General features: G+C 45.0%; 1 protein-coding gene across 1 annotated transcript; it reads left to right on the top strand.

The window, feature by feature from the left end:
- Positions 1-450: 450 nt before the first annotated feature.
- On the top strand, positions 451-27,008 carry col4a4 (collagen, type IV, alpha 4; the record flags this gene model as incomplete). The annotated part of the gene is made up of 46 exons (XM_084558423.1): positions 451-497; positions 794-836; positions 5,132-5,203; positions 6,561-6,695; positions 6,878-6,922; positions 7,008-7,124; positions 7,221-7,289; positions 7,402-7,437; positions 7,541-7,603; positions 7,732-7,767; positions 7,845-7,886; positions 8,025-8,105; positions 9,151-9,195; positions 9,484-9,546; positions 9,652-9,696; positions 9,811-9,864; positions 9,935-9,995; positions 10,085-10,189; positions 11,004-11,159; positions 11,256-11,345; positions 11,433-11,593; positions 11,999-12,071; positions 12,287-12,393; positions 12,466-12,649; positions 12,744-12,812; positions 12,898-13,005; positions 13,086-13,154; positions 13,733-13,882; positions 13,993-14,154; positions 14,233-14,400; positions 14,482-14,625; positions 14,708-14,815; positions 15,067-15,245; positions 16,443-16,506; positions 16,604-16,678; positions 16,781-16,888; positions 16,995-17,102; positions 18,250-18,321; positions 18,853-18,981; positions 19,060-19,167; positions 19,255-19,410; positions 19,646-19,891; positions 19,996-20,112; positions 20,281-20,469; positions 23,096-23,379; positions 26,031-27,008. 46 exons carry the CDS (start codon positions 451-453, stop codon positions 26,283-26,285), a joined length of 4,998 nt encoding a protein of 1,665 aa, XP_084414549.1. The 3' UTR covers positions 26,286-27,008.

Genomic DNA, 27,008 nt, shown 5'->3' with positions numbered 1-27,008 from the left:
GAACTAACACAAAAGACGTACCGTTTTTTTTTTTGAAGCACAAACATGTATTCACCTTCCCATCTCCTTCCATCTGCATCAACTTTTCTCTTCCTGGACATTTTGGGATCATTTGTATTTCTCAATTCCACTTGTTGAAAATCGCATTGATGTGGCTACACTGCAATCTAGTGGCGGGATGCCGTCACTTTACAGGTGACATGATCGGCAATGGGGAACTGTGGGAAATGTAGTTTATGGTCAATGCACGCTTTTGACTTATTTATTTTAAGACAATCAGACCTTTTAAGTTCTCGTGGGCCTCATTTGAGAACAATGATTGATACCGGAACTTGTGTTTTTGTCTCTGCAGGAATTCTAGCTGCATCGGAACAACCTCACTGGCTGAGAACTGGCTGGAGGCGGAGTCAGAGTGACAGTGGGCGGGACTTCCTCTGAGCAGAGGACAAGATGCCACCGACTTCCTGCCCCGCCCCCTGCAGCTACGCCTGGCTCTGGTAAAGGACACGTTCTGATCCTTAACCAAAGAACAGAAACAACCAACATGGCCGATCATCACAGAGAAACCACATCACTGTCACATGTGCACGTTACCATGGGAAACGTGGATTTCATTTCATGTTGTCAACATGTTTATGTGAATCACATGTGAAATCTCTGTTGCCATGGTTACGGGGGCCCATGCCGTCTGTGGAGGACATGACGGCAGTGATATTTGTTTAGTGACGTTCAGCCGATCATGCTACTTTAGCTTAGCTCGTTGATTGTCTCACCTGTCCGTCTCGTCCTCCAGGTGTCTCCTGATGATGCTCTCAGCTCCTCCAGCTGCTCTTGGGGTGAGTCTGTGAATACGTCTCCAACCTGATCAATAAGTGACATGACTCTAACTAAATCAAATAATGTGATGAAACACAAATACCAGACTTGTTTATTTATTCATTAAAATGAGCCAATATTACATATCATGTCCTCCTTGTGTCAAGTATCTGCTGTGACCTCCTTGTCACTAAATGTTTCTGGTAACTGCTGATCAGTGGTCTACAGCAGCTTGGAGGAATTTTAGCCCATTCCTCAGAACAGAACCACTTCAGTTCTGAGATGTTGGTGGGTTTCCTCACATCAACTGCTTGCTTCAGGTCCTTCCACAACATTTCTATTGGATTAAGGTCAGGACTTTGACTTGGCCGTTCCTAAACATTCATCTTGTTCTTCTTTAACCGTTCTTTTGTAGAACCACTTGTGTTCTTGGGCTCGTTGTCTTGCTGCATGACCCAGTTTCTCTTCACATTCAGCTCATGGACAGATGTCCTGACATTTTCTTTTAGAGTTCACTGCTAGAATTCACAATTCATTGGTCCATCAATGAGGACAGGACGTCCTGGTCCAGATGCAGCAGAACAGGCCCAAACCAGGACATTAGCACCCCCATGTTTGATGGAGGGATGAGGTTCTGATGCTGGAATGATGCAGTGTTGTTTCATCTCATTTAAACCAAACTATTCTACTTTGGTCTCATCTGTCCACTAAACATTGTCCCAATAGTCTTCTGTCTTGTCCACATGATGTTTAGAAATGTTCTTCTTGGAGAGCAGTGTCTTTGTCCATCACACCATGGTTGTTCAGTGGATTCATCAACATCAACATCAGCCAATGAGAGAGAGGCCTTCTGACATTCACTAATGTTGGATGGAATGATGATGGAGGATGAACAGATGATGGAGAGATCTCCCTGTGGAGGTGAAGAAAGTTTTTACTTTTGTGTTGAGGTCACTGGGTTCTGTTCATCTGTGAACAACTTCATCGGCCAATCAGTTGCTTCGTTTCTTCCTGGTCGGCCAATCAGTGCCGTCCAGGAAGAAGGGATGATGGAGGGATGATGGTGAACAGAGGATGACTGGAGCCGTTGTGAGTGTAGATGGAGGATGAATGGAGGACAGGTGGAGGAGAGAGTGAAGGCAGCACATGGAGCGGTGGTGATGGAGAGATGGAGGACAAACGGATGGAGGGAGGACGGCGTTGGAGACTTTTAGGGCAGAGTCGTGACAGCAGATAAAGCGATAGCGGTCACGCCTCGCTGATAACGTGGTTTACACAACGCTGCAGGAATGTGGACGCTACACAAACATGTGCTGGGAAACTCACCGTCTGGAGCCCACAGGGAAAAAACAACAGTCAGTACATCAACAGGGACAGAGCGGGGGACACAGAGCGGGACATATGAAGGGGGATAGTCTGGACCAAGTCCTATGCTCCCAGTACTTACAATGAAGTTTTAATTAATTATTAATTAATTAATGTCGCCCAAAGTGTTAAGGACAGGTCCACACTGACTCCCTGTCCACTTCATTAGGTACACTAGTCAATGCATTCTAATCTAAATCGATCAGAGTTACAGTTGTTAGTCAGTCCTTCACCAGAAAACACTTTATCTGCAGCTTCTCTGATCGACTGAATTATTTTCTAAGAGTCATTATGTAAACATGCACACAACATTTTAGTTTTTACTTTTACTGAACATAAAATCAGCTTTTTGAGTTCTAGATCAAATCTGATATGATGAGATTTTCAGTTGGAATAAAAGATGAACCCAGGCAGAAAAACCTTAAACACAATGAACTAAATATTTAATTCACTGCTTTGTAAATATCCCCTGTCCACTTCATTAGGTACACTAGTGAAGTCATCGTATCATCTAAATAATGTTAATAATTCACCTGATGAGGATGGAGGTAAACTGGACTGATCTGAGGAGATGATCCATGTTTTAGAACCAGCTACAGTTCAATAGTTCAGTGAAAACACAGTAGAATCAACATCTCTATCAGTTTAGTTTAGAAACTAAAGCTGAACACCCACACTTCATGGAGACTAGATTTAGAGCAGGACTGTAGGAGGACAGGACACAGAGTCCAGAGAGACAGACTGAACAAGTCAAAGGAAATTTAATGACAACTTACAAAAACAGGAACATGATGCGCTGCAGGGATGGCAGGGAAATCCAAAAACACCGAACACCGACAGGCTGGTGACGATCTTAAAAACAAGAGCTAGACAAAAACTCAGACAACAGGAGGAGTAACTCCACGAGGAGAATCCACAGAAAAGTCAGAGGCAAGAGAGAGACCCATCTGAAGGAGACGGTGCTCGGGTGGACGACCAGGAGCTCGAGTCCAGTGGACAGGACGGTGGATACGAGGAACCATACGAGGAACCATACGAGGCCACGGCTATATAAGTGAATGTGATGGAATTTTGTCTTTTCTAGTTTTCTGTTGTTTTATTAAATGCACAATGTGGAGAAACAACAGCTCTGTAGATAAATAAACAGGTTGAGACTAAAACAATGGCAGGAAGTCTCACCAGTGGCAATACTGTTTAAAGTGAATGTTTAGGCCTTGATATATATATATACATACATACATACACACATACATACATATATATATATATACATACATACATATATATATATATATATGTGTGTATAGGATTATATAAGAAAACGTGACACGTGAGTTTTGGCCTCAGCACTGATCCTTGATGATTTAAATCTCAGACGGTTTGATTTGAATCAGTTCTGACGAACATCTGTTCTCATTCAGGCTCCTCGAAGAAGAAAGTGAGCGTCAGGGAAAATAAAAGGAGTGAGGTCCTGACGTGATCTGATAAAAAGTCAGCTGTCTGCTTCCTGAGAATGAGAGATGTTTGTCTGTGTTTACATTCCTCACTGTCTGAAAACACCTGAAGACACTGAACTCTCAGCGTCGGTTCATTTTCAGGTGCTTATCAGTGGCCCCATAAGATAACACAGCCACAAAACACAATCAGTAAACAGCTGGTCCAGGACAGAGCCCACATCCTGTTTGTGGGTTTGCACATCGTTTCAGAAAGAGGGATCCGTTGTCGTCCTGGTTCCTCCTGCTGGAAACTTCTGATCCATGCTCTCTGTCTACACATCGCTTCAGCCAAGTGAAACTCAGACAGTGGATGCAGAGAAAGATAATTTAGTCTGCCATCCCTCCAATCATCCCTCCAGTCATCCATCCAATCATCCATTTAATCATCCCTCCAATCATCCATCCAATCATCCCTCCATATCTGAAGTTGGGTCATGTTGTCGTTTAGCTTTGCCAGATATTCCAGAAATACCTTACCCTACCAGTGTCTCCTGGTTCCTCATGAGGGGTTCCCATGAGGTCAAATGAGTTCTGTAATCCTTCTAGTAGATTCAAGGGGAGGAGTCTACCAGATGTCTGAGCCACCTCAACTAACCCCACTCAATGCAAAGGAGCCTTTTATGTTCCTGAGATGCTGGAGCTGGTCTATTGTTGGGGTTTCTTGAGTTAAACTAGGACTGAAATAAGAAACCAGGGCCCCCATCTAGAGCCAGGCCTGTGAGGGGGAGTCGCCAGCAATGATGTGGAGGCCAAGACTTCATCCTGCAACCTGAAAACTGCAACTCCACCACCCGCAGGAGCAGACATGGGGGTCGGGGTCACTGGAGGAATAATCTGAGTCAGGGTGTCCTGTCTCAGATTATTTCTAGAGGAAGATACATCTGTCCGAGCAGAATAAACTCTCATGTCTTGGGTTGACTACTGATTGTAGTGTTGCCGGTTTGATTCTCCCAATGCTCAAGTGGCCTTGAACAAGAACCCAACATGGCTCCCGCTGACTTCCAGGGCAACTTGTTGGTATGTGAAGACAAAAAACTGTCGTTCATGTGTTTGTAGAGGACAGTTGGTCTCTGGTGGACGTCCAAGGCTCAGGTTGCCTAGGTAACCTAGCTAGCTAAAAATTTAGCTAGCTTATGGGCGGCGCTAGTTCTTCTTGCTGCTATCATCATGGTGGATCTGGTGGTAGGAACCAAAATGGTGGACAGTGTTTCCTTCAGGTCAACTTTTAAGTCACGTTTCAATCAACTGCTCTTATTGGTCCAGATTAGTTCAACTTGGTACCACCTCCCTCACGTCTCCAAAGGTTTTTTAGCATCTTAGCAAATTAGCTGCTTGGAGGAAGTCTCGTGCGACCACCAGATGCTCCTCCTCCAGCTCCAAGTGACCTGATCTTTAATCCCAGGTTTCATCGAACCAATCAGTGATGCGTTGTTATGTGTTCTCTTGGTTTCCAGGGCGACCAGACGGAGCCATGCGGTGGGCGGGACTGCTCCACCTGTCAGTGTTTCCCAGCCAAAGGGGCGAGGGTGAGACTCCGCCCACTCACACTCACACAGCAGCCAATCACAACACAGCTGGAGACGGCATCCTTCTATTAACAGAGCTGTGACACCTTTACTGTCAGCTCGTAAAAGTCCCAGTTAGACAGACGGTTCAGTGAGGAGGAGGATGAGGATGAGGAGGAGGAAGATGTGTTGAATTAAAGCCTGTTTACCTTAAACTGAGTCAGCAGATTCCACCGTCACCGTCTCCTCCCTGAACGCTGAGCTTCTGTTTCCACAAACATCTTCAGATAACAGATTTAAACTAAACGACCCCATCAGGCTGGGTTCATAGAAAACTTCCAGGTCTGAGTCCTGCTGGTCAGAGATCAGCTGTTTGTGTTTGTTGTTGTTGTTCCTCTAAAGTGATGTTTATGGGAGTTTGGTGTCGTTGTAATCAGCTGATCAACAAACACAACAACAACAACAACATGTGTGACTCTGGACCAGGACACAGTCTGACCTCCTGCTGGGTGTGTGTATGGGTGTGTGTGTTAGTGTGAGTGTGTGTGTGAGGCAGTGTGTGTTTGTACAGCTGGGGGCAGCAGACAGGCAGAGAGGATTGTGGGAAGGCGTCTGTCGCTGTGATTTCTCAGTTGAGCGGTTTCAGAGAAAAGAGGATGGACTAAGAGAGATCACAGCTGTCACATCACATCACACACACTCATAAACACACACACAGTAACACTAACACACACAGCTCCACCCACTGAGCCCCACGAGGTAGACGCACCTGAGGAGGCAGATCTGATCGCCCATGAACCAGAGGTCAGAGGTTTGATTCTCATTAGAAGAACCTGAACACGATGAAATGAACCCTGGTGTAGATGAATGAATGTCACTTTGAGAACCAACAGGTAGAACCATCACACACAAGGGAGTGTGAGAAGAAGAAGGCGAGGACGAAGAAGAGTTTTAGTCTGGCCCAAGTCCTGCCCACTAACATGCTACCTTTATATTTACACACCATCTATGATATGACATTAGCTAACAGCATCTCAGCGGCTAACCTTGATTCACTGAAATGACTGTTTGACTTCTGATGTTCTTGCTGTTCTTGCTGTTCTTGCTGTTCTTGATGTTCTTGATGTTCTCGCTGTTCTTGCTACGTTCAGTCACATCCATTTATTGTTGATTATTGCTGTGCTGAGCTGACTGTGTTTGTTGTTGTGTCACACCGCCCTCCTGTGGTCAGATAGCATCATTACATGTGTGAGGGTGTTACTGTGCCCTTCAGTCTGGGTATGGCGGCCATGTTGGCTCCGGTTCTACCACCAGTCGTTCAGTTCCGTTATCGGATTCCACAGCGTTAAATCGTCATGTGTTGTTTGTTTTTCTGCAGGGTGTTCCGGGTGCTCTGGGTCAGCAGGGCCCTCGGGGGCCCCCAGGAACACCGGGCGGTCAGGGGCCTCCAGGAGAGAAGGGAAAAAGAGGAGGTGAAGGGCCGACAGGAGCTGCAGGACTGAAAGGAGACATGGTAAATAAACAGAGCTCCACGTTCTGACCTGAAGACAAGATGGCGGACACTGGGTTCCGTTTCCTTTCTGTTAAACAATTCAGACCAATCACAGCCGTCTCAGTGGTCACATGGTGTCCAACCTGATGCCTGTTGTAATCTTGAGGAGGTGTTTGGTGGTCTAACAGTGTTTGTCGTTTCAGGGAAGTGTCGGCGTTCCTGGTTTTCCGGGTTTAGACGGAGTACCGGTAAGAAGCTCAGACCCCGTTCCTCTGATTGGTCCAGCTGTGACTTGGTGATGTCACTCTGTCAGCATGGTGTTTGTGTGTTCAGGGCCACCCCGGACCTGCTGGAGGTCCCGGTTTACCTGGTCTGGATGGATGTAACGGAACCAGAGGAGACAAAGGAGACGTTGGACTTCCTGGAGAACAAGGAGCCGATGGAGAACCGGTCAGAACCTCAGTAACAGTATTAGACTGTCCTAAAACAACTACAAGCTCCACTGCTTTCTAGTGGTAACCGTGGTAACCGTGTTTAATTCTTCAGGGTTTTCCGGGACTGAAAGGATTTCCAGGAGAACGCTCTGTACGCTTCATACTGTCCAGAGGAATACCTGTAAGTACACATGTACTGTTTGGATACTTGTAGTGTTTTAGACCAGGACTGTAGAAGGTAAAGTACAGAACATGAACAAGTAACTCATAAAACTAATGGTTGTGTCTGACAGGGAGACGTTGGACCTATTGGATTATCTGGTCGACAGGTAACCAGTAACAAGCAACACACACAACAACAAGAACAAGAACATGTGACACGTGAACCAGTAATTCTATTGGTCCTACAGATTTCTGTCTCTCTGACCGCAGGGTGAACAGGGTCTGCCGGGGCCGATGGGGCCGACGGGTCCTGTAGGACTGGACGGAACCAATGTGAGTCACAACCAACCAGGAACTCACCTGATATTATTATCACCTGTAGTAGTTATTAACTAGTTACTAGTACTAGTTATTAGTTAAATGGTATCATTATTCGTGTGGACCTGTCTCTCTGTGTGCAGGGAATCGACGGCCTGCCGGGTTCTAGGGGTCCACCTGTAAGTAACAGGAGCAGGTTCTTTATCACATCCTGTGATTATTGGTTCTAGATAAGCAGCTGATGTTTGTGTTTCAGGGAGAAAGAGGTCGAATTCTGCCGGGACAGAAAGGAGATGAGGTACAGACACTCACTGTCCCTACTGTCCCCACTGTGGGGGCGTGGCCAAAGGAGGAAATGATGTCATCTAGCTCCTTAGTGTGAAATGTACTGACAGTTCTCCAGCAGTAGTGACACAGTACTATGTGTTGTCCACAGGGTGATCAGGGCCCCCAGGGGCCACCGGGACCATTTGAGTACGTTGAGCGTCCAGAAGACTTGAACATCAAAGGAGAAAAGGTGGGTGGGACTTCAGTATGTTACAGCCAATCAGATTACAGCTTCAGTCAGTCTCTTTTGCTGTGGTTTAGAACTGGTTCTACTGCAGCTGTGTGTGGGTTCTGTTTCTACTGATATTGTAATGCTGTGGTTCTGGTTCTAATGTTGGGTTCCAGTTTTGGTTCTAATGCTGGGTTCTAATGCCAAGTGTTAATGCTGGGTTGTGAGGATGGGTTCTAATGTTATTTTCTAATGATAGGTTCTAGTGTTGGTTCTTAATGATGGGTTCAAATAATGAGTTTTATTCTTGGGTTCCAATGCTGAGTCCCCATACTGGGTTCTAATGTTGAGTTTACTGTTAAGCTCTACTGATGGGTTCCAATGCTGGTTCCTATTGCTTGGTTGTAACGCTGGGTTCTAATGTTGGGACCTAATTCTGGCTCCTAATGCTTGGTTTTAATATCGGGGTCAACTGTTAGGTTCCAATGCTGGGCTTAAATCCTGGGTTCTAAAGCCGAATTATGATGTTAGATTGTAATGCTGAGATTTAATGTTTGGTTCTAATGTTCTAATGAGTCATAGCTTGTGAGGATGGGTTCTAATGTTCTGATCTAGTGTTGGTTCTTAATTATGGGTTCTAATGCTGAGTTTTAATCTTGGGTTCCAATGCTGAGTCCCTATGCTGGGTTCTAAGGATGGGTTCTAATGCTGACTTTACTGTTAGGCTCTACTGTTGGGTTCTAATGTTACTTCCTAATGTTCTGTTCCAATTCTGGTTCTGAATGCTTGATTCTAATTCTGGCTCCTAATGCTTGGTTCTGATGTTTGGTTCTCTTATGGGGTTCTAATGTCGGGGTGAACTGTTAGGTTCCAATGTTGGGCTTAAAAGTTGTGTTATAATACTGGGTTCTAAGCCAAGTTGTGATGTTAGATTGTAATGCTGAAATGTTATGCTGGGTTGTAATGTAGAGTTCTAATGGCAGGTTTGAGTCTTGAGTTAAAATGTTGAGTTCCGATTGTTGGGTTGTACTGACTGGTTCTAACATTGGGTTCTGTTGTTTTCCAGGGTCTCCCAGGAGCAAAAGGAGTCTGTGGACGTCAAGGATTTCCAGTAAGTAAGATCAAACCATGTAGATTTTCTTGATTCTCATTGTTCTCCTGATTCTCTGGGTTATCCAGATTAATCATGAACCCATCATGTCCTGTATTTTTGTTCCTGAGATGATCTGATGTTTAAGGAATGCTGAGCTGCTGCTATGGAACCTGTTTGGTTTCTAAATGCGGTTCTAATTTGAGTAATTCAGTAGAACCGAGAGTTATTAATCAAGTATTGATAATTGGGAGCGTAGAACATGAGGTAGGTGGAGGTGATGATATTCTGTTGTGTTTGTGATTTCAGGGTTTAGATGGGTCTCCAGGGATTAAAGGAGAGAAGGGGATTGTGGGATTTCCTGGACTAAGGGTGAGTTATGGATCAGAACTAATTAGTTCTGATGAAACCGTGGAGAACTAACTTGAACTCGTGGTACTGATGGAACCAATCAGCAGCTGTTGTATTTTGTTCCAGGGGTTTCCTGGTCCACCCGGTCTGCCAGGAGGGAAAGGATACAAGGTGAGTCCAAACTCAATTCACGTTCTGGTGTTCCTCATTGGTGGTTTTGGGTGGGTTCTCTCTGTGTGTGTGGGGGTTCTGAGCAGGTTCTGAGTGTGTCATTTGTGTTTTCAGGGGATCCTAGGAAGCCCAGGTCTCCCGGGTCTGATTGGACGAGAGGGTCTGAAGGTGAGTGTGGTTCAGTGGCATTGACTGCTGTTCTAGGAGAGCCGGTTCTGATGGGTCTGTCTGTTCCCAGGGCATGGTGGGAGATCCTGGTCCTAAAGGCCTCCCTCAGTACGCTGACATCGTACACACCGGTACCAATCAATACATCAGATCATTGATAACGTCACCCTCTGTCAGCGTTCGCTTTTTGTGACTTGATCACTCTGTTGACTTCCTCCAGGTGATGTCGGGAACCCTGGGGCTCCCGGACTGAGAGGACCCCCAGGAGAACGTGGGTTTATGGGATTTCAGGGCCCCAAAGGGGCCCCTGGAGGATCAGTACCTGGTCAGTACCTGCTGTTATTTCCTGTCAAACAGTTCCACCTGATGGACACGACCAGCCACTGTACCTCAGTCATGTTTATAAAAAAAATCGATTTAAGGAGGAACGTGATTAATGTGGTCAGCTGATGTGGTCAGCTTTAAGGCCGTACGAAGGAGCTGATGCAGCATGTGTCTGATGTCTCCAGCTCAGGATTAAAGTGATGTGAGACTGATGTGGTCTGATTTAAGGCAGTATGAGACTTATGTTTCCAGTTAGGGTTAGGGTTGGTTTGATAAGATTGATGTGGTCAGATTTAAGGTGGTATGAGGTTGATGTGTTCAGATTTAAGGTGGAATAAGACTCATGTGGCAGTATGCAGTTGCTCAGTTTTAAGCCGGTATGAGATTGATAGATTAGATTTAATGGAGTATCTGGTTGATGTCTCCTGCTTAAGATGGAATGACAAGCTTTGTGGTGATATTTAAGGTGGAATGACAGTGGTGTTGTCTGATTTAGTATGACATTGATATGGTCTAATTTAAGGTGGTATGTGATTGATGTTTCCTGCTCAGATTTAAGGCGGTATAGGATTGATGTGGTTTGATTTAAAGTGGTATGCAGGTGCTCAGATTTAAGGTGATTTAAGATTGATGGATCATCTTCAAATTTAAGGCGGTATGCAGTTGACATTTCCTGCTCAGATTTAAGGTGATAAGCGGTTGATTTTTCTTTACAGAATTAAGGCTGTATGAAAATGATGGGCTCAGATTTAAGGCGGTATGAGATATATGTGATTAGATTTAAGGTGGTAACAGTTCTCTATTGTTCTGTACAGGACCTAAGGGTGTTCTAGGTCCGAGGGGAGCTCCAGGATCCAAAGGGGACAAAGGAGACCAAGGTCAGGCACCTTTTTACAGAAACACACCTGGAGAACCTGGAAAACCAGGAGTCCCTGGATGCCGGGGGCCTAAAGGAGAGCCGGGTGTTCCAGGTATCAATGAATACTTCCTGTCTGTGGCATCTGTCAGACACATGTCCAAATGTACTTCCCGTTGTTGCCCCACTAACTTCCTGTTTTACTTCTCAGGTAGCTACTGTCGTATCGGCACCACAGGGCAGCCTGGAGAACCAGGTGCACAGGGGCCCTTGGGGCCTAAGGGCTACCGAGGGTTTAAAGGTCAGTGTCAGTAACCTGAAAGAGCAGAGGCTCCAGTAAGGTTCCCTGAGGAACTCCATGACTTTAAATCTTCCCTCTGGGTTCCAGGTTGTCGAGGCGACTGCTCTTGTGGCATCCCTCCGGTCCTGAAGGGCCCGCCTGGCCCTGTGGGTGAGTTTGGTTTGCCAGGGAGCCCAGGAACCCAGGGGCCCCCAGGCCTCGAAGGAAAGCAAGGTGTACCTGGAGACACGGGATTAAGAGGTGAACAGGTGAGTAGTCAGTTATTAGGCGGAATGAGACAGATGTGGTTAGATTTAAGGTGGTATGACAAATGGTGTATTCTGATTTAGGAGGATGTGCTCAGGTTTTTCGTGCTCAGATTTAAGGCGGTATGAGATTGTACCCATTCAATTTTCAATTTTATTTATATAGCGTCAATAACAATACAAATCGTCTCAAGACGCTTTACAAAACCCGGCCTGAAACCCCCAGAGCAGCCTGAAGGCGACGGTGGCAGGGAAAACTCCCTTTTAACAGGAAGAAACCTTGAGCAGAACCCAGCTCATATGGAGGAACCCATCTGCCTAAGGCCAGCTGGGTACAGACAGAAAAGTGAGAGAGGGACACAGTACCAGTGGCTCATTTATCTGGTGGTGTGTTTGTTTGGTTTGCAGGGACCCGGAGGATTTCCAGGTATCAAAGGGTTTAAAGGTCAGAAGGGGGGTTTCAGAGTGGTGGACATTAAAGGTGAGTTTGTTCTCTTAATCACTCTCTCATAACTATTTTTATTTTACTATTAATAATAATAATTAACTTTAATAAGAGCACACTAAAATGTCGATAAGCTTGCAACACTCAGTGCCCTTAACTAGATAAATACCGAAATAATTTAAAGAGACAGACTGACAAAGTGAAATGAGTGATAAGAGATGTCAGGAAAATCCTTTAATTATGGTCTCCAGGTGAGAAGGGAAACCGGGGTCAGCCGGGTCTTACAGGCGAACCAGGAGTGTTAGGAAGAAGAGGATTTAGCGGCCCCCCAGGGGTCCCTGGAAACCCCGGCCCCCAGGTCAGTCCCACACCTGAGTCGTAGGTGGAGGCAGAAGAGCAAAATATCACCAAGAAACCTTTTCATTTTCAGGGTGAGAGTTTCCCCAGCTCTACTGGAGAAAAAGGCCCCTCAGGACTTTTAGGACCTAAAGGATTATTGGGACCTTCAGGGCCCCCAGGACCAAGCATAGGGGGAGCAATTGGACTCTATGGGGTCCCTGGCGACCCAGGACCTGAAGGAGAAACTGGCCCCCCAGGGCAGAAAGGTGTTAAAGGTAAGAGTCAATGAATTCCAGAAGATGTTCATCACGCCTTCCTCACCCAGTGAATATTAATAATATTCATTTCCTGTTTGACTCCTTCCTGTAGGTGACATTCTTCCTTGTGTATCCCGAAACCCTGGCGCCCCTGGACAGAAGGGAGATTCTGGAAATGCAGGTAAACAACATCTGTCACATCTGGTTGTCCGTCCAACTTCTTGCTCACCTGACTTGATCCCCCACCCACCTGTCGGTCTCACCAGGTTTCACTGGGCCCCCGGGCTATCCGGGTCCTCCCGGCATCACCGGACCCGATGGAGCGAAAGGTGACAAAGGGCAGTATGGACTTCTTGGAATACCAGGGAAACAAGGTACCTGAGCACCTTCATCTTACCTTCAGGAGTAGTAGCTTTATCTTTACATGTTTCTCCTCTTCTTCCTCTTCCTGCAGGACCTCCAGGTTTTACTGGCGACATCGGAGAAGAAGGACCCAAAGGCTTCAGTATTGATGGGGATCCAGGTATGATCGGTGGTGGTATCGGAGGACAGGACCTGGTTCTGTTCAAAGAGGAAGTCTGTGGTTCACATTTGGCTCTTAAAGGACGTTCCCACCAATGCTGCTCTAACATAAAAATGGACCATGCTGGTATTGGTGTCAAGGGATAAGCTGTGAAACAAGTTCTAGATGTTTGCCATTTTGCGTATACATAGTAAAAACAAGTGTATATGTTTATGATCTGGTGTAAGTGGTTCCACTACAAATTGATGGAAATGCTGCCAGCTTTTCAAGGTTGTGCCCTGGTTCTTCCACCTAGAATGGAAGTGCTTCTAAAACAGAAAGTTTTTAGTTTCTACTGTGTCGTCCAAAAAAACAAACTCAAAAAAAAAAAAAACTTATTGTCATTAAATACAGGACACAACAAAACTGCAAATAACCGAAAGAACAAAACACTCTACACAAACAGACCTGCAAATTTTTATGGACCTGGGACAACAGAAGAAGAACCGAGTTTATCGAAGCTGTGAAAGATCCTACTTATAGAAGAACTTTCCTCTGACAAATAGTAAATGATGATTCTTTAACTCTATGTATACCAGGTATTCAGGGGATCCCAGGCTCTACTGGGCTACGGGGACCAGCTGGGGACTATGTTGTCGGGCCCTCAGGACCTATCGGCCTCACAGGACCACGGGGTGCTCCAGGACCTAAAGGTACCCCTGGCCCACCCGGCATAGCTGGACCACCAGGTAAATTACTGATCGATCAGAGTCTTGTTTGCTTAGTTCCTGAGTCAGAAAACTCACTGAATCAAAACTGAAGCCTGAGTAAGAAACAACCGTTTGTCGTATTTGTTTAGGTATCCTGGGTCGGCCTGGAGCCTGCGGAGTAAAGGGCCACAAAGGAGACGACGGGGCCGAAGGTTTAATTGGTCCCCCAGGAAAATCGCCTCAGGATTGCTATGCAGGACCACCTGGTTTCAGTGGCCTCTGTGGCCCCCAGGGACCCATCGGACCCCCAGGTAAACTCTGGTTGCTAAAGACGTGTCTTAACTTTGTTCACTTCCATTAAACTCTCAGATCATCATTTTCCTTTTCAGGATTCATGGGGGAGAAAGGAGAGATTGGGGACACTGGTCATCCAGGTTTTGGCCAACAAGGCCCTGTGGGTGGGCCTGGCTCTACAGGAGTCCCTGGCTTCCGGGGGCTTCCAGGCCCTTATGGCCCCATTGGAGATTCAGGGCCACCTGGGCCCAATGGCCAAAAAGGTGAGCGACTCCCTTTAACTCAGTCTTGTGTTTATATATGTCCTGACAGTTAAAGTGAAATACTCAAGGTTTCTTCCTCAGGTCGAATTGGGCCCCAGGGCTGGCAAGGAGAGCCAGGGGCCCCCGGCTTACCTGGGAGCCCTGGAGCTCCAGGTGAGCCTGGGGAGAGAGGACACAATGGACAAGATGGAGGTCCAGGATGTGAAGGGGTAAAAGGAAAGAAAGGTAAACACAGGGACACATCAGTATCATTTACCACTAGTCCCTACTCAGTATAAAAAACAGTGCAACTCTCTCCCATGTGCAGGCGTTAAAGGGGCCCCAGGGCCTCCAGGAGAGACAAACTGTGTCCCCATCAAAGGAGAGAGAGGAAAACAAGGGTCCTACGGCATCAGAGGATTTGTTGGACCACGAGGTCAGAGCAACATCATGATTCAGGGTCAGGGGTTCAATGCAGCATTCAAGCGGAAAACAGGAAGTCTCTGAACCACCCCAGTTAGTTTAAATCAATCTGTTGGTTTGTACTGAGTTGAAACAGGTCGAGTCAGATCGGGTGAATCAAAAGGATCAGAATCGGGTGAAGTCATTGTAGTTGATTAGAGGCGGATGAATTTCCCATGATGCTTTGTACCAGCTGAACAAACGTCAGACATGTTTTCTCTACAGGACGTAAAGGTGTACAAGGATTTACAGGTAGGCCAGGGCTTCCAGGCATCAATGGACCGCCAGGAATTGCAGGACCCGAAGGGCCCCAGGGACCATGCGGCAAACCAGGACCTCCAGGACCACCTGGATGTAAAGGGGTTAAAGGATTCATCGGCTTCCCTGGAGAGACTGGAGATCCAGTAAGATGAGTAGTAGTGGTATCATCTTTTGTACTATGCTTTAGTGTCCACCCAGCATTAAACTCCTCTGGTTAAATCAGCAATTTCTACCAAAGTAGTAAATCTGATAAACAGATCAAGAAATTAAAAAATAATAATAAATAAATAAATCTGGCTCTTTGATTAAAAGTTGAAGGTTCAAGCTCACCGACAGGAAAACCTTGAGGTTTACATGAACTCCCTAAGCGCATTCTGAATGACTGACTGATGCCAAGACTTTTTTGGGGGTTTGTGGGGAATTCCCTGACCCCAACCTGTAGTGATAATTTATTTATTAACTTCTGGAAGGTCCAGACTCCAGCAGCAGTTCAAGCACATAAACGTGGCCTTCATCAGTGCCATGAAGAACCAATATAAACCAATGGGACACCTACAAGCTTGCCTTGGTGTGTGGCATCAGGCTGACCAATCACATACTTCCACATATATACCAGCCAGGGAACACCTTAAAGTGTGGGCTGGGTTTCTTATCACGTGGTTTCTGGCCTATCATTGGACCAGACTGGCAAAAGAGAGGAATATCCAGTAGAGATCCATGGTAAAGATAAAATATATAAACACAGCAAAAACAATATTTTTCTGTATGTATACAAAATACTTAAAAAAAAAAAAGTAAAATAAAAGTTGTTAAAAAGATGTGATATAAATGCATAGAACATGGTCTAAAACAACTACTTAATAGAAAATCTGAAATGCTTCTTTTATGTTTTTTTTTTTAGCGACTCTGGGCCTGACTGAGCTGGGCTCATTAAAAAAATTAATTAGAGATGTGGTTTTTCACAAGTCGTTAAATCGTTTCTCTGTTCAGAGTTTGAGATGTTTCACGTGGGAATTTCAGCAAACAAACTACATTTTTATTTATTATTATTTATTTATAAGTGTTACAGCCCTTAAAGGGCAATGGTCCTTCCATGGATGGGATGGTTAAATGATTTAATGTTTTATTAAACTGTCTGTTCTGCTCCACATTTAAAAAGTCGCCTTGAATCTAAGTGGCAGTAGTTGGGGCTTTTGGATCTTGGCATGCCTCAACAACCCTTGTGTTTTGTTCTCTTTGGAATGTAATCATGGGTGGATCAACCTCTGTAACTATCTGACCTGAACTTTTGATGCTTTTCTTTTGCATAAATATTGAGCTGTTCTGGGTTTTGGTTGCAGGGTCACCCGGGGTGTCTGGGAACACCTGGACGGCCCGGCCAGACAGGATGTCCAGGACCCAAAGGTGTGAAGTTATACAGTTATTAAAACTTTAACTTTAAAACTTTATTTTAAGGAGATCTGGGACAGTTGTTGTTTTAAACTGTATGTTTATGTGTCAGGTGATCCAGGAGAATCTAATACTTGTCCTGGTCCACCTGGAGACAAGGGGCCTCCGGGAGATAGCGGGTCCCCAGGTGATGTTCTGGTTCTGGTTGTGCAGCTTTAGAAAGAGAGGGTCTGTCTTTAAGCTTTTGATAACGAATAAAATCCTGATTTCCTAAGTTTTTGTCTCTCAGGAACTCCTGGACACCGAGGATATCCTGGAGAAAATGGGTTCGTTGGGGCTCCAGGACAGAAAGGATGCAAAGGAGATCCAGGCTGCCAAGGAGCCCCAGGGGAACAAGGTACAGAAGTTCCCCTGGACCACACCATGACATTAGATCAAAAAGATGGTGGTCAAGTCTCCTGTTGCCAGTTAGCGACTCCTCATTCAAAGTCTGTCTCTGTCAGGTGTGATCGGTCCACCAGGTGCAGGAGGTCGCCCAGGTATTCCAGGCCAACCCGGTTTACCCGGGGCTGATGGTCCACCAGGTCCACAGGGCTACCCAGGACTCAGAGGTGAGAACTCACTCAGTCGTCGTTGAGCAACACCAAGTAGGCGAATATCACAGTACAGTAGCATACTTGAAGACACTTGCACAATGCATTCTGGGATATTTAGCAGCCCCAAAGTACATCCCTATAAATGGGCAGGAACACTTGTACTGTACTTGGTCAGAGTTTGAACTAGAACAGGACTTGAGACGGATGATGTTTCACATGAGTCAGTGATTTCTACTTTTTACGTAGAAACTAATCTGGTGCAACGGCTTCCTCACTGTTTAGTGAACAAAACATGACTCCTTTCAGTGTTTTTTTGGTTAAGCTCAGAGAGTTTAACCAAGGTTAGATATTTTCTAGACTGGCAGCATGGACCTGTAAACAAATTCACTTAGTTTTAGGTCTGACATAATTCAAAACCACTTCCCTGTAGCATCTTCTTCTTCTGTTTTAATAAGGGTTGGCTAATATCAAAGCTGCCAAAAAGCAAAGAAGAAGAACCAGAATCCAGTGTCTATCCATGAAGGTATCTAGTGTAATGTGGATGTGTGGTGAGGTGGTAGTAGTTGATCATCTAAACAGAATCCATGGAGTCCACTCAGTCAAAGGCTGCACCCAAACAACAACAACAAACACTGAACGTTTAAAAGAAAAGTTTCCTGGAGACAGCGTCAAGGAGAAACATCTTCCAGAGAGGGTTAGGGAGTTTATGGCAGCGTTGGATGACCAGAACATTTCTGGAGTAGAGAACACAAGGTACCAGCTACCCTCTCCACACTACATTAACTTTGACAGAAAGATTTATTGGAGCAAACTGGACTTGATTTCAGAGTTTTTTTTACCTATATACTATATTTATCTATTTATTGTGCATAGTGCTGTCTGTGATGTGTGTGTGTTGCTTGTATGTCTTTATGCCACTGTCAAAGACAATTTTCCATTTTATGTAAGTTTTATGGACATTAAAGAAGTCTAAGTCTAAGTCTAAGTTAGGGTTAAGGTTACAACTCTGCAGAGGTAAAAGACAGCGTCGCTTCAGGAGGTTCTCCAGGAGCCACTATAGCAGAGTCCTAGTTTGGGCGTTTGCTCACATGAAACAAACGACTCTTTTATTGATCACCAGAACCTGCAGAACATGTGGTTTTAAATGACTTTGTTGTGTCAGGTCCTCCTGGACCGCTGGGACTTCATGGACTCTATGGACTGAAAGGAGTGAAGGGCGACAGGGGAACCAGAGGTATGAGGCTCACAATCATATTCACATTAAAGAAACTAAAGTTAACTATCAACATAGTTCCCTTTCAGTGAGGTGTCCACAACAAACTCAACCATGGGATATTATGTGGCCAAAGTAGGAACCTGAACTCAACATGATCCAGCTCCAAATATAACCCAGTGACAGGTTTTCTCTCCTGCTTCCAATCAACACAACATTTTGTTGCACAATTTTGTGAGCGACAAAACCATGTAACAACATTTTGGGCAACTTGTTGAACAAACTGACAAAAAAACATGCTGTGAAAGAGCAGACGATGGTTCTGTTCTATATTTTATCAGTGAGATTTATACTTCATTAAGACGGTTTATGACAGAAAAATATCACAGACCTGAACACAAGTCAGTGTCAGTTGTTTTCAAAGAGGATATTATAAGAAATACATCTTAGTGTTGGGACATTGTTGAACATGAGCTCACAAATCAACCATGTTTATTCACTTCATAAGTATGTTTGTTTGTTCATTCTCCAAATGTCTGTATGCCTTTTTAGGTCTGAGTATTCCGGGTCCTCCAGGATGCAAAGGTCCTCCAGGACATAAGGGTCCTCCAGGTCCTCCAGGTCCATGTTGTCCTTCCCAGCCTGGACCAAAGGGACCCAAAGGCCCCAGAGGACCCAAAGGTCTGTACCACCATGGCCCCCAACAGTGACATAAATTGTAACGGTTCAGTTTCACTGTGTCTCTATGTGCTGTTGTAGGACCTCCAGGTGGTTGTGGACCTCCTGGTAAACCTGGACAAGACTGTAAAGGTCCAATCCCGGGGTCTTGTGGAGATCCTGGATGTCCTGGCCCAGATGGACACCCAGGTCAGGACTTCAACGTTTCAATTTTGATTAAATTTACCAAACTTTACCTCTCACTGGAAAATCTCTGACCTGCCTTTGATGTCTCAGGGTATCCTGGTGAAAAGGGGAATCCGGGAGCAAACCCTCCAATTTGTGGTGATACAGGGGACAATGGCGATAGAGGCTGCCAGGGGCAGAAAGGACCCCAGGGACCTCCAGGGTGTAAAGGACAGTCAGGCAACAATGGAAACTCAGGAAGGAAAGGTCAGACTCAGTTTGATACTGACTGGTCTTCATATGCAGACCTCCGAGCTCATTCGGGACAGTTCGCTAAAAACATTCTGAATAGAAGCTGCACTCTTATTAGAAAAGGAGACCAACCTAAAACAGACTGGACTCACAGGTTTCTGATCAGGTCTCGGTGCTTGATTCGAGCCACCACCTTTCATTTATTTACAGGTGATAGTCTACATGAATAATTGTGTGTTCCTGTGATCAGGTATGCGGGGGGACACTGGTCTGTTGGGACTACCTGGTTCACCTGGTAGTAAAGGACCTCCTGGTCCTGATGGACGACCTGGACCAAAGGGACTAGCTGGACCAGCGGGTCCAAAGGGGGAGAAGGGAGGGGTCATAACTCCCCCACCTCCAAAGGGCTACCCAGGACCATTTGGTCCCCCAGGTCCCAGTGGTCCACCTGGAGATCCTGGCCTGGATGGAGAACAAGGCAGAAATGGGCTTAAGGGTGAGAAGAATCATTCATTCTGTTATTTTAAACGACCCAGATCCAGCTCAGGTGAAAGTAGAAGCTTCAAACAGATGAAAATTATGTTTTATGATGTGTTTCAGGTCAGAAGGGGGATCCAGGACCTAATGGAGAATTAGGTGAAATGGGGGACAAAGGTTCTACTGGAGAAGTGGGAGAGAGAGGCCTGCAAGGGGAGAGTGGAGTAGTGGGAGAAAAAGGTGAGACGCGTCCCTCTATCTGATTATTTTAATTATTTGGTCTAATTTTTCAATTCTGGGTTTGCTTTGAATTTCTGTTCTTGGTGCAGTTTCTGTATCAAAGGCAAATCAAAATAATTAAATGTGATATTAGATGTGTAACTTCCCGTTATGGTCTTTGCATCTTAGGTGATCAAGGTCCACGTGGTGACCCTGGTCCTCCTGGAACACCCAAGAGCTTGAACTCAGGCTTCATGCTGGTGATCCACAGCCAGTCACAGACAGTTCCCATATGTCCACCCAACATGATGACCCTGTGGGACGGGTTCAGTCTGCTGTACCTGGAGGGTCAGGAGAAGGCTCACACTCAGGACCTGGGTATGGATATTTATTAGGGATGTAACGATTACCGGTATGACGATAAACCGCGGTAAAATTCACGTACTACTGTTTCAAATTTTATTTATAGTTAAAACCGTGATTGATTACCGCAACTGATTACCGAAAAACTCCCAGTGATGCTGCTCATTTCCTGGAGAAACAGCAGCACCTGAACGGCACTCTCTCAGAAGTGGGCGCGTATGCACAGTTTGCACTGTCTGTCCGGTGAAAACATGGCTGAGGGCACCTGCGCTCCAGAGACCCCCCCCCCCCCCCCCCCAGTAAAAAAAACACGATCAGAAGTCTGGGCATATTTTGGATTTATAAAGGATGTTGACGGTAAAATAATTGAAGACAATGCAGAAAAAAAATCTCTGTGAAGGGGAGTAACACTTCCAATTTGATGAGCCGTCTCCGTGACCACCACCCACAACTTTTCAGCGAGTGGAAGGTAAGTCAACAAAAACGGGATTTCGGAATAGTGGGAAATATCATGGTTTGTCTGTAAAACGTTCCTATTGTTTTCTCAATAAAGGAAACCTAAGTTAATTGTTACTTAACGTTACTCCTGTAAAAATACATGTTACTGGGCGCTATCTGCAGACGTGCAGACGACAGGTTTCTGTACGACACGTACCGTAGCAGAACAAAATGTGTTTGTTTCTGTGGTTTTTTTTATGCTGTGTACGACCACTGATACTTCATTATTATCCGACACAGAGTGAGTGTGAGTGTGTGTGTGTGTGTGTGTGTGTGTGTGTGTGTGTGTGTGAGTCAGTCAGATGATAATTAATAATAATAATAATCATATAATAAAAAAATAATAATACCACATTTGCTTTTCCCTTATTTACAGAGTGGGCGTACAGCAAGCATCCCCAATGCTCCAGCTCCAGCTGCTACAACTACATCATCTACAGTTACACAAACAACACCTCATTCATTTCAGAGGCAGGCTGCTAAAGACCTCTCGTATTTTATTGCAAAAGACATGATGCCATTTCAAATAGTTGAGAGGCTGGGCCTTCTGAGGCTGATGAAGGTTGCTGTCCCACATGTTTCTGACACATTACTTTGTTTAAAATGGTAGTGTTGCTTTCATGCACATTTGATTTCAACTTAAGGTTCATAAAACAGAGAGTTTTCTTGGATGTGTAAGACGAGATCTAGTCTAGACTAGATCTAGTCTAGAGCAGTGGATGGAAAGAAAAGTATTCCTTTTTAAAATAAAATGTGGTTAAAAGATTTCTGTGTGTGTTCAGTATCTTTTGAACATTTTGAACACATCTAACAATATCGTGATAATATTGGTCACAATATTCATCTCTAATATTTATTTATATCCACATTCAAAGGTTTCTATTCTGTAAGATTAGATTTTACAGCGATGTCCCAATCAAGTTTTTTGTTCCCTGATCTGGTCCTAAATGTCCTAGAGTTGGTCTCCTGTGTCTTCCTAAAGTCTGTCCTTGTCTTCCTTGTCTTCTCCTAGAGTTGGTCTCCTGTAGCGTCCTAAAGTCTGTCCTTGTCTTCCTTGTCTTCTCCTAGAGTTGGTCTCCTGTAGCTTCCTAAAGTCTGTCCATGTCTTCCTTGTCTTCTCCTAGAGTTGGTCTCCTGTAGCTTCCTAAAGTCTGTCCTTGTCTTCCTTGTCTTCTCCTAGAGTTGGTCTCCTGTGTCTTCCTAAAGTCTGTCCTTGTCTTCCTTGTCTTCTCCTAGAGTTGGTCTCCTGTAGTGTCCTAAAGTCTGTCCTTGTCTTCCTTGTCTTCTCCTAGAGTTGGTCTACTGTGTCTTCCTAAAGTCTGTCCTTGTCTTCTCCTAGAGTTGGTCTCCTGTAGTGTCCTAAAGTCTGTCCTTGTCTTCCTTGTCTTCTCCTAGAGTTGGTCTCCTGTAGCTTCCTAAAGTCTGTCCTTGTCTTCCTTGTCTTCTCCTAGAGTTGGTCTCCTGTGTCTTCCTAAAGTCTGTCCTTGTCTTCCTTGTCTTCTCCTAGAGTTGGTCTCCTGTAGCTTCCTAAAGTCTGTCCTTGTCTTCATTGTCTTCTCCTAGAGTTGGTCTCCTGTAGCGTCCTAAAGTCTGTCCTTGTCTTCCTTGTCTTCTCCTAGAGTTGGTCTCCTGTAGCTTCCTAAAGTCTGTCCTTGTCTTCCTTGTCTTCTCCTAGAGGTGGTCTCCTGTAGCTTCCTAAAGCCTGTCCTTGTCTTCCTTGTCTTCTCCTAGAGTGGACTGGATTCAGTCCAATAAATCTTTCAGTCAAAGTTAATGTAGTGTGGAGAGGGTAGCTGGTACCTTGTGTTCTCTACTCCAGAAATGTTCTGGTCATCCAACGCTGCCATAAACTCCCTAACCCTTTCTGGAAGATGTTTCTCCTTGACGCTGTCTCCAGGAAACTTTTCTCTTCTTTTAAACGTTCAGTGTCTGTTGTTGTTGTTTGGGTGCAGCCTTTGACTGAGTGGACTCCATGGATTCTGTTTAGTCAGTTTATTCCTGCTGTTGAATAAGACGAAGACAGGGAGTCCAGAAATCTTGTGGTTCATTGTTTCAGGACCAGGACTGACTGAATCTGAGCTTTGTCGCCTCCTCCTCCTCTGCAGTCAGTATTTGTGATCACGTTTTCGTCTTTCATTTTCAGGTCAGGCGGGCTCGTGCATGCGCGTATTTTCCACAATGCCGTTTGTCTCCTGCAACATAAGAACCTGCTCATACGCCAGTCGCAACGATAAGTCCTACTGGCTCTCCACGGAGGCGCAGCCGCCCCAGGAGCCCGTGGAGGGTATCTCCATCAAAAAACACGTCAGCCGCTGTGTGGTGTGTGAATCGCCTTCCTCACCTGTCGCTCTCCACAGTCAGACCTCCGAGGTGCCGAGGTGTCCCCCCGGGTGGAGAAGCCTGTGGCCCGGATACTCCTTCCTCATGGTGGGTACTACAGAACCAGGTGAACTAGTAGAGTTAATAGAGGAGATATGTTAACACATCTGAATTAATGGGAGAACTACTGCTGCTACTACTACTCATGGTCACTCAGGCCTCAGCTCTTACTATTTGCCAGGATGAGCTTTAACATCCTGGTATTAGCCCCAGGGGTCTGTTTTCAAAGTGGATTAAAACTAAAATAAACTTTCTGAGCTTTATTAATGTAATTAATGTAACCCACTCCTGGGTAAGAACACCTCCCTCTAGGTTCATAAGGATGTAAGAGTTCAATAAACAATACCAATAATAGAATTATTCCATTAACTGTAACTTTAGTTAACAACAAAGTTGCACAGTAAATACACAAAAAATATATTTGGACCCTTCAAACAAAACTAAAGAATAAAGAATGTCATTTGGATCAATTGTCCACAGTCCAATTAGAGGTCACTGTAGACGTGTTAGAAGTTCAGATCCCATGGAGGTCTAATGAGTCGGAGTCTAATGAGTCGGAGTCCAGTGAGTCGGAGTCTAATGAGTCAGAGTCTAATGAGTCAGAGTCTAATGAGTCAGAGTCCAATGAGTCGGAATCCAATGAATCGGAGTCTAATGAGTCGGAGTCTAATGAGTCGGAGTCCAGTGAGTCGGAGTCTAATGAGTCAGAGTCTAATGAGTCAGAGTCTAATGAGTCAGAGTCCAATGAGTCGGAATCCAATGAGTCGGAGTCTAATGAGTCGGAGTCTAATGAGTCAGAGTCCAGTGAGTCGGAGTCCAGTGAGTCGGAGTCTAATGAATCGGAGTCTAATGAGTCAGATTACTCTTTCGTTCAGTTCTGTGTTTGGCTGGTACCAATCCAGGGGCCTCATGTACTAACAGTTGCGTAGATTTCCACTTAAATCGTGACGTAAGCTCAGATCTACATGCATTTATAAGCACATTTCCTTTGTACATCCCGATCGAGCGTACCGGACCCCTCCCTGTCCACGCCCCGGTCGGAGTAATAGTTTTCACATTGATGACAGTTTCCCGGCATCACCTCTAAGTGTCGCCAAAGGATCGACATCTGTAGAATCCTACTTACGCCAGCCAAATAGTTGCCGTAGGAATGTACGTAAGTTACGGACCTTTCACTGTTGATACATCTGAACTTTTACGTAAATGAGTACTTACGTAACGTTTTTGTACTTACGTAACGTTCGTACATGAGGCCCCAGGTGACTAACACAATCCTGCCACAAGGCAGATAGTCCATCCAGCTTTTATGTAGAATCATAGATCCGTGTTCCTTTTATCCAAAGTGTGCGGCTCCACATCTACTGGAAACTCAGGATCTTCAACAACATAGTTCATCCCCAACAAAAAACTCACAAGATGGCGCCGCCCGTATCCCCGGGACAATAGAGTCAGTTTGACCAATGAGAGGAAGAGGAGACGTAGTGTCCATGTTTATATACAGACTATGCTCTGTTCTAACTAAATATGTAGAACATACATTAATAATAAGCAGACGTGTAAACATCAAGATCAATTAGGTCGCAACTAAACTCACAGTAAATCAGACCCATACAGATGTGGGCTGGTCTGTTTCAGTAAACTTAAACTATTTCTCACCAGAACAGGGAAAATGTTAAAACACAATCACTGAAACAAACATTAGCACAGGTTGGTTTTAACGCTTCGGTGTAAAAGTGACACAGACCAACATTAAATTAACATGACTCATCACAACTACACACAACACGAGGATGACTTTATATGAAATGAGGTGCACTGTTAAAATACTACAACTAAAACTAATAAACAAATAAAAACAGAAGCTAGCATTAGCTCACCAGGTAGCATCAGCTCCAACTGTCTCGCGGCTTCTGCAGCGAATCAGTCTCAACGTGTTTCAGTTTGATTTCATATCTGTTCTAACTCCTCCTCTTCATTCATTCATAACCACGCTCTTCTCTGCAGCTCACACCTGCCGTTCAGTCCGTCAAACCGGAAGTACGACTTCAAGCGATCAACAAAATAAAAGACTCAAGGAAATCACTTTGGAATAACAAAATAAAAGCATCAAAATAAAAGCATCAACTTAAAACTTAAGTCGATTTAGTTCAGTTGTTTAAAACTAAATGTCTACATTAACACCAATGACTTCACTTAAGTTATTATTAACTTCAGACTTTATATTTAATTGCAACTGGATGTTTATTGCAAGAATTTAGCAAATGCAAAGCCACCGCTCAAAACTGTTCCATAGGTAACTGCCACTCAGTCGGTCATTCAACATGATGTGTGGTGTTTTTATGTTAATGTATCTAAACCTAAAAAAAAAATAACTATCATTTAATGTGTCCTCTCTGCTCCACTCTGCTGGGCGTCGTTAAAAACTAGAAAAGCTACTGTTTCATTGACATCAAGCATCACATGACTGGAGCTAATCAGCTAGTCAGTCTTCTTCTGGATTGTATAATGATCACAATGGTAGAATGTGATGATGTCCAGGATAAATAAAATGTCCAAAGGTTGAGTTGTGTGTACGTTGCCTCCTGTAGTGGAATCAGTAGGATTTTGTAGCCCCGACCCTTTTTTTTGAAGGAGAGTTTAACCCCCCAGCACCGCAGGTCTTACAAAGTTAACGATATCACTTCCTGTCTGTGTGGCAGTATACAGGTGCAGGTGACGAGGGCGGCGGCCAGTCTCTGACTTCACCAGGTAGTTGTCTGCAGGAATTCAGGACCAAGCCCTTCGTGGAGTGTCAGGGGCCCCGAGGAACCTGCCACTACTTCTCCAACATCTACAGTTTCTGGTTAACCAAAGTGGAGGTGAGCACCTCCTTTAACAGCTCCCCCACCACCATGACCGAGGGCTCGGAGCAGAAGGCGAGCATCGGGATGTGCAACGTCTGCATGAGAGACTAAGGAGGAGCTCCACCTCCTCCTGCATGATGGAGGGAGGAGATGCTTCACCTCCACCTGCGTGAGGGAAAGAAACACTTCACCTCCTCCTTCACGAGGGAGAAAGGAAGAGCACCGTCTCCTCATGCATGAGGAAGTGATAAGGATGCTTCACCTCCTTCTCCTGCTCCTGCAGTCAAGAACGAGGGGACACCTCCCTTCCCCTGGCATGATCAAGGAGGAGAAGCTTCACCTCCATGGAGGTGGGAGGAGGAGCGAGCCGTGTTAAAACTACTGCTGCCACTCAATCAGTCAGAGGATGATGGATCTGTCCTGATGTTTGAACTGGGTTTTATTCATCAATAAGTTACTGACAAAAAACTGAAGCATTGTGGAAATTTGTGTAACAACTTCTAGACACTGATACTAATTTCAAACATTTTATTTCATTTTTCTGCTGTTGAAACTATTTATTCTGAAATCTAAACAGGTTTTCAGTCATTGTTGTTATCAATCAGTGTCTCCTCACAGTTATACCAGGAGACGTATCAGATTTAAACACGGCGCCTCATTCATTGGACCGATCCCCGCAGAGCATGCTCAGTAGAGTCCTCTTCAGTCGAGGTCCTGAGTGGTTGCCGTACGGTAGCTGCTTCTAGTTTACCCATCTTCTCCTCTTTATTGCATTCAAATAGTTTGAATAATATTTTTTACTGGAGTTTTTTAATTACAGAACAACAGCAGCAC

This window comes from Chelon labrosus (genome assembly GCF_963514085.1).
Source record: "Chelon labrosus genome assembly, chromosome: 13".
Taxonomy (NCBI): Eukaryota; Metazoa; Chordata; class Actinopteri; order Mugiliformes; family Mugilidae; genus Chelon; species Chelon labrosus.
Note: the sequence above shows the minus strand (reverse complement) of the source record. Positions and strands in the feature narration are given on the sequence as shown.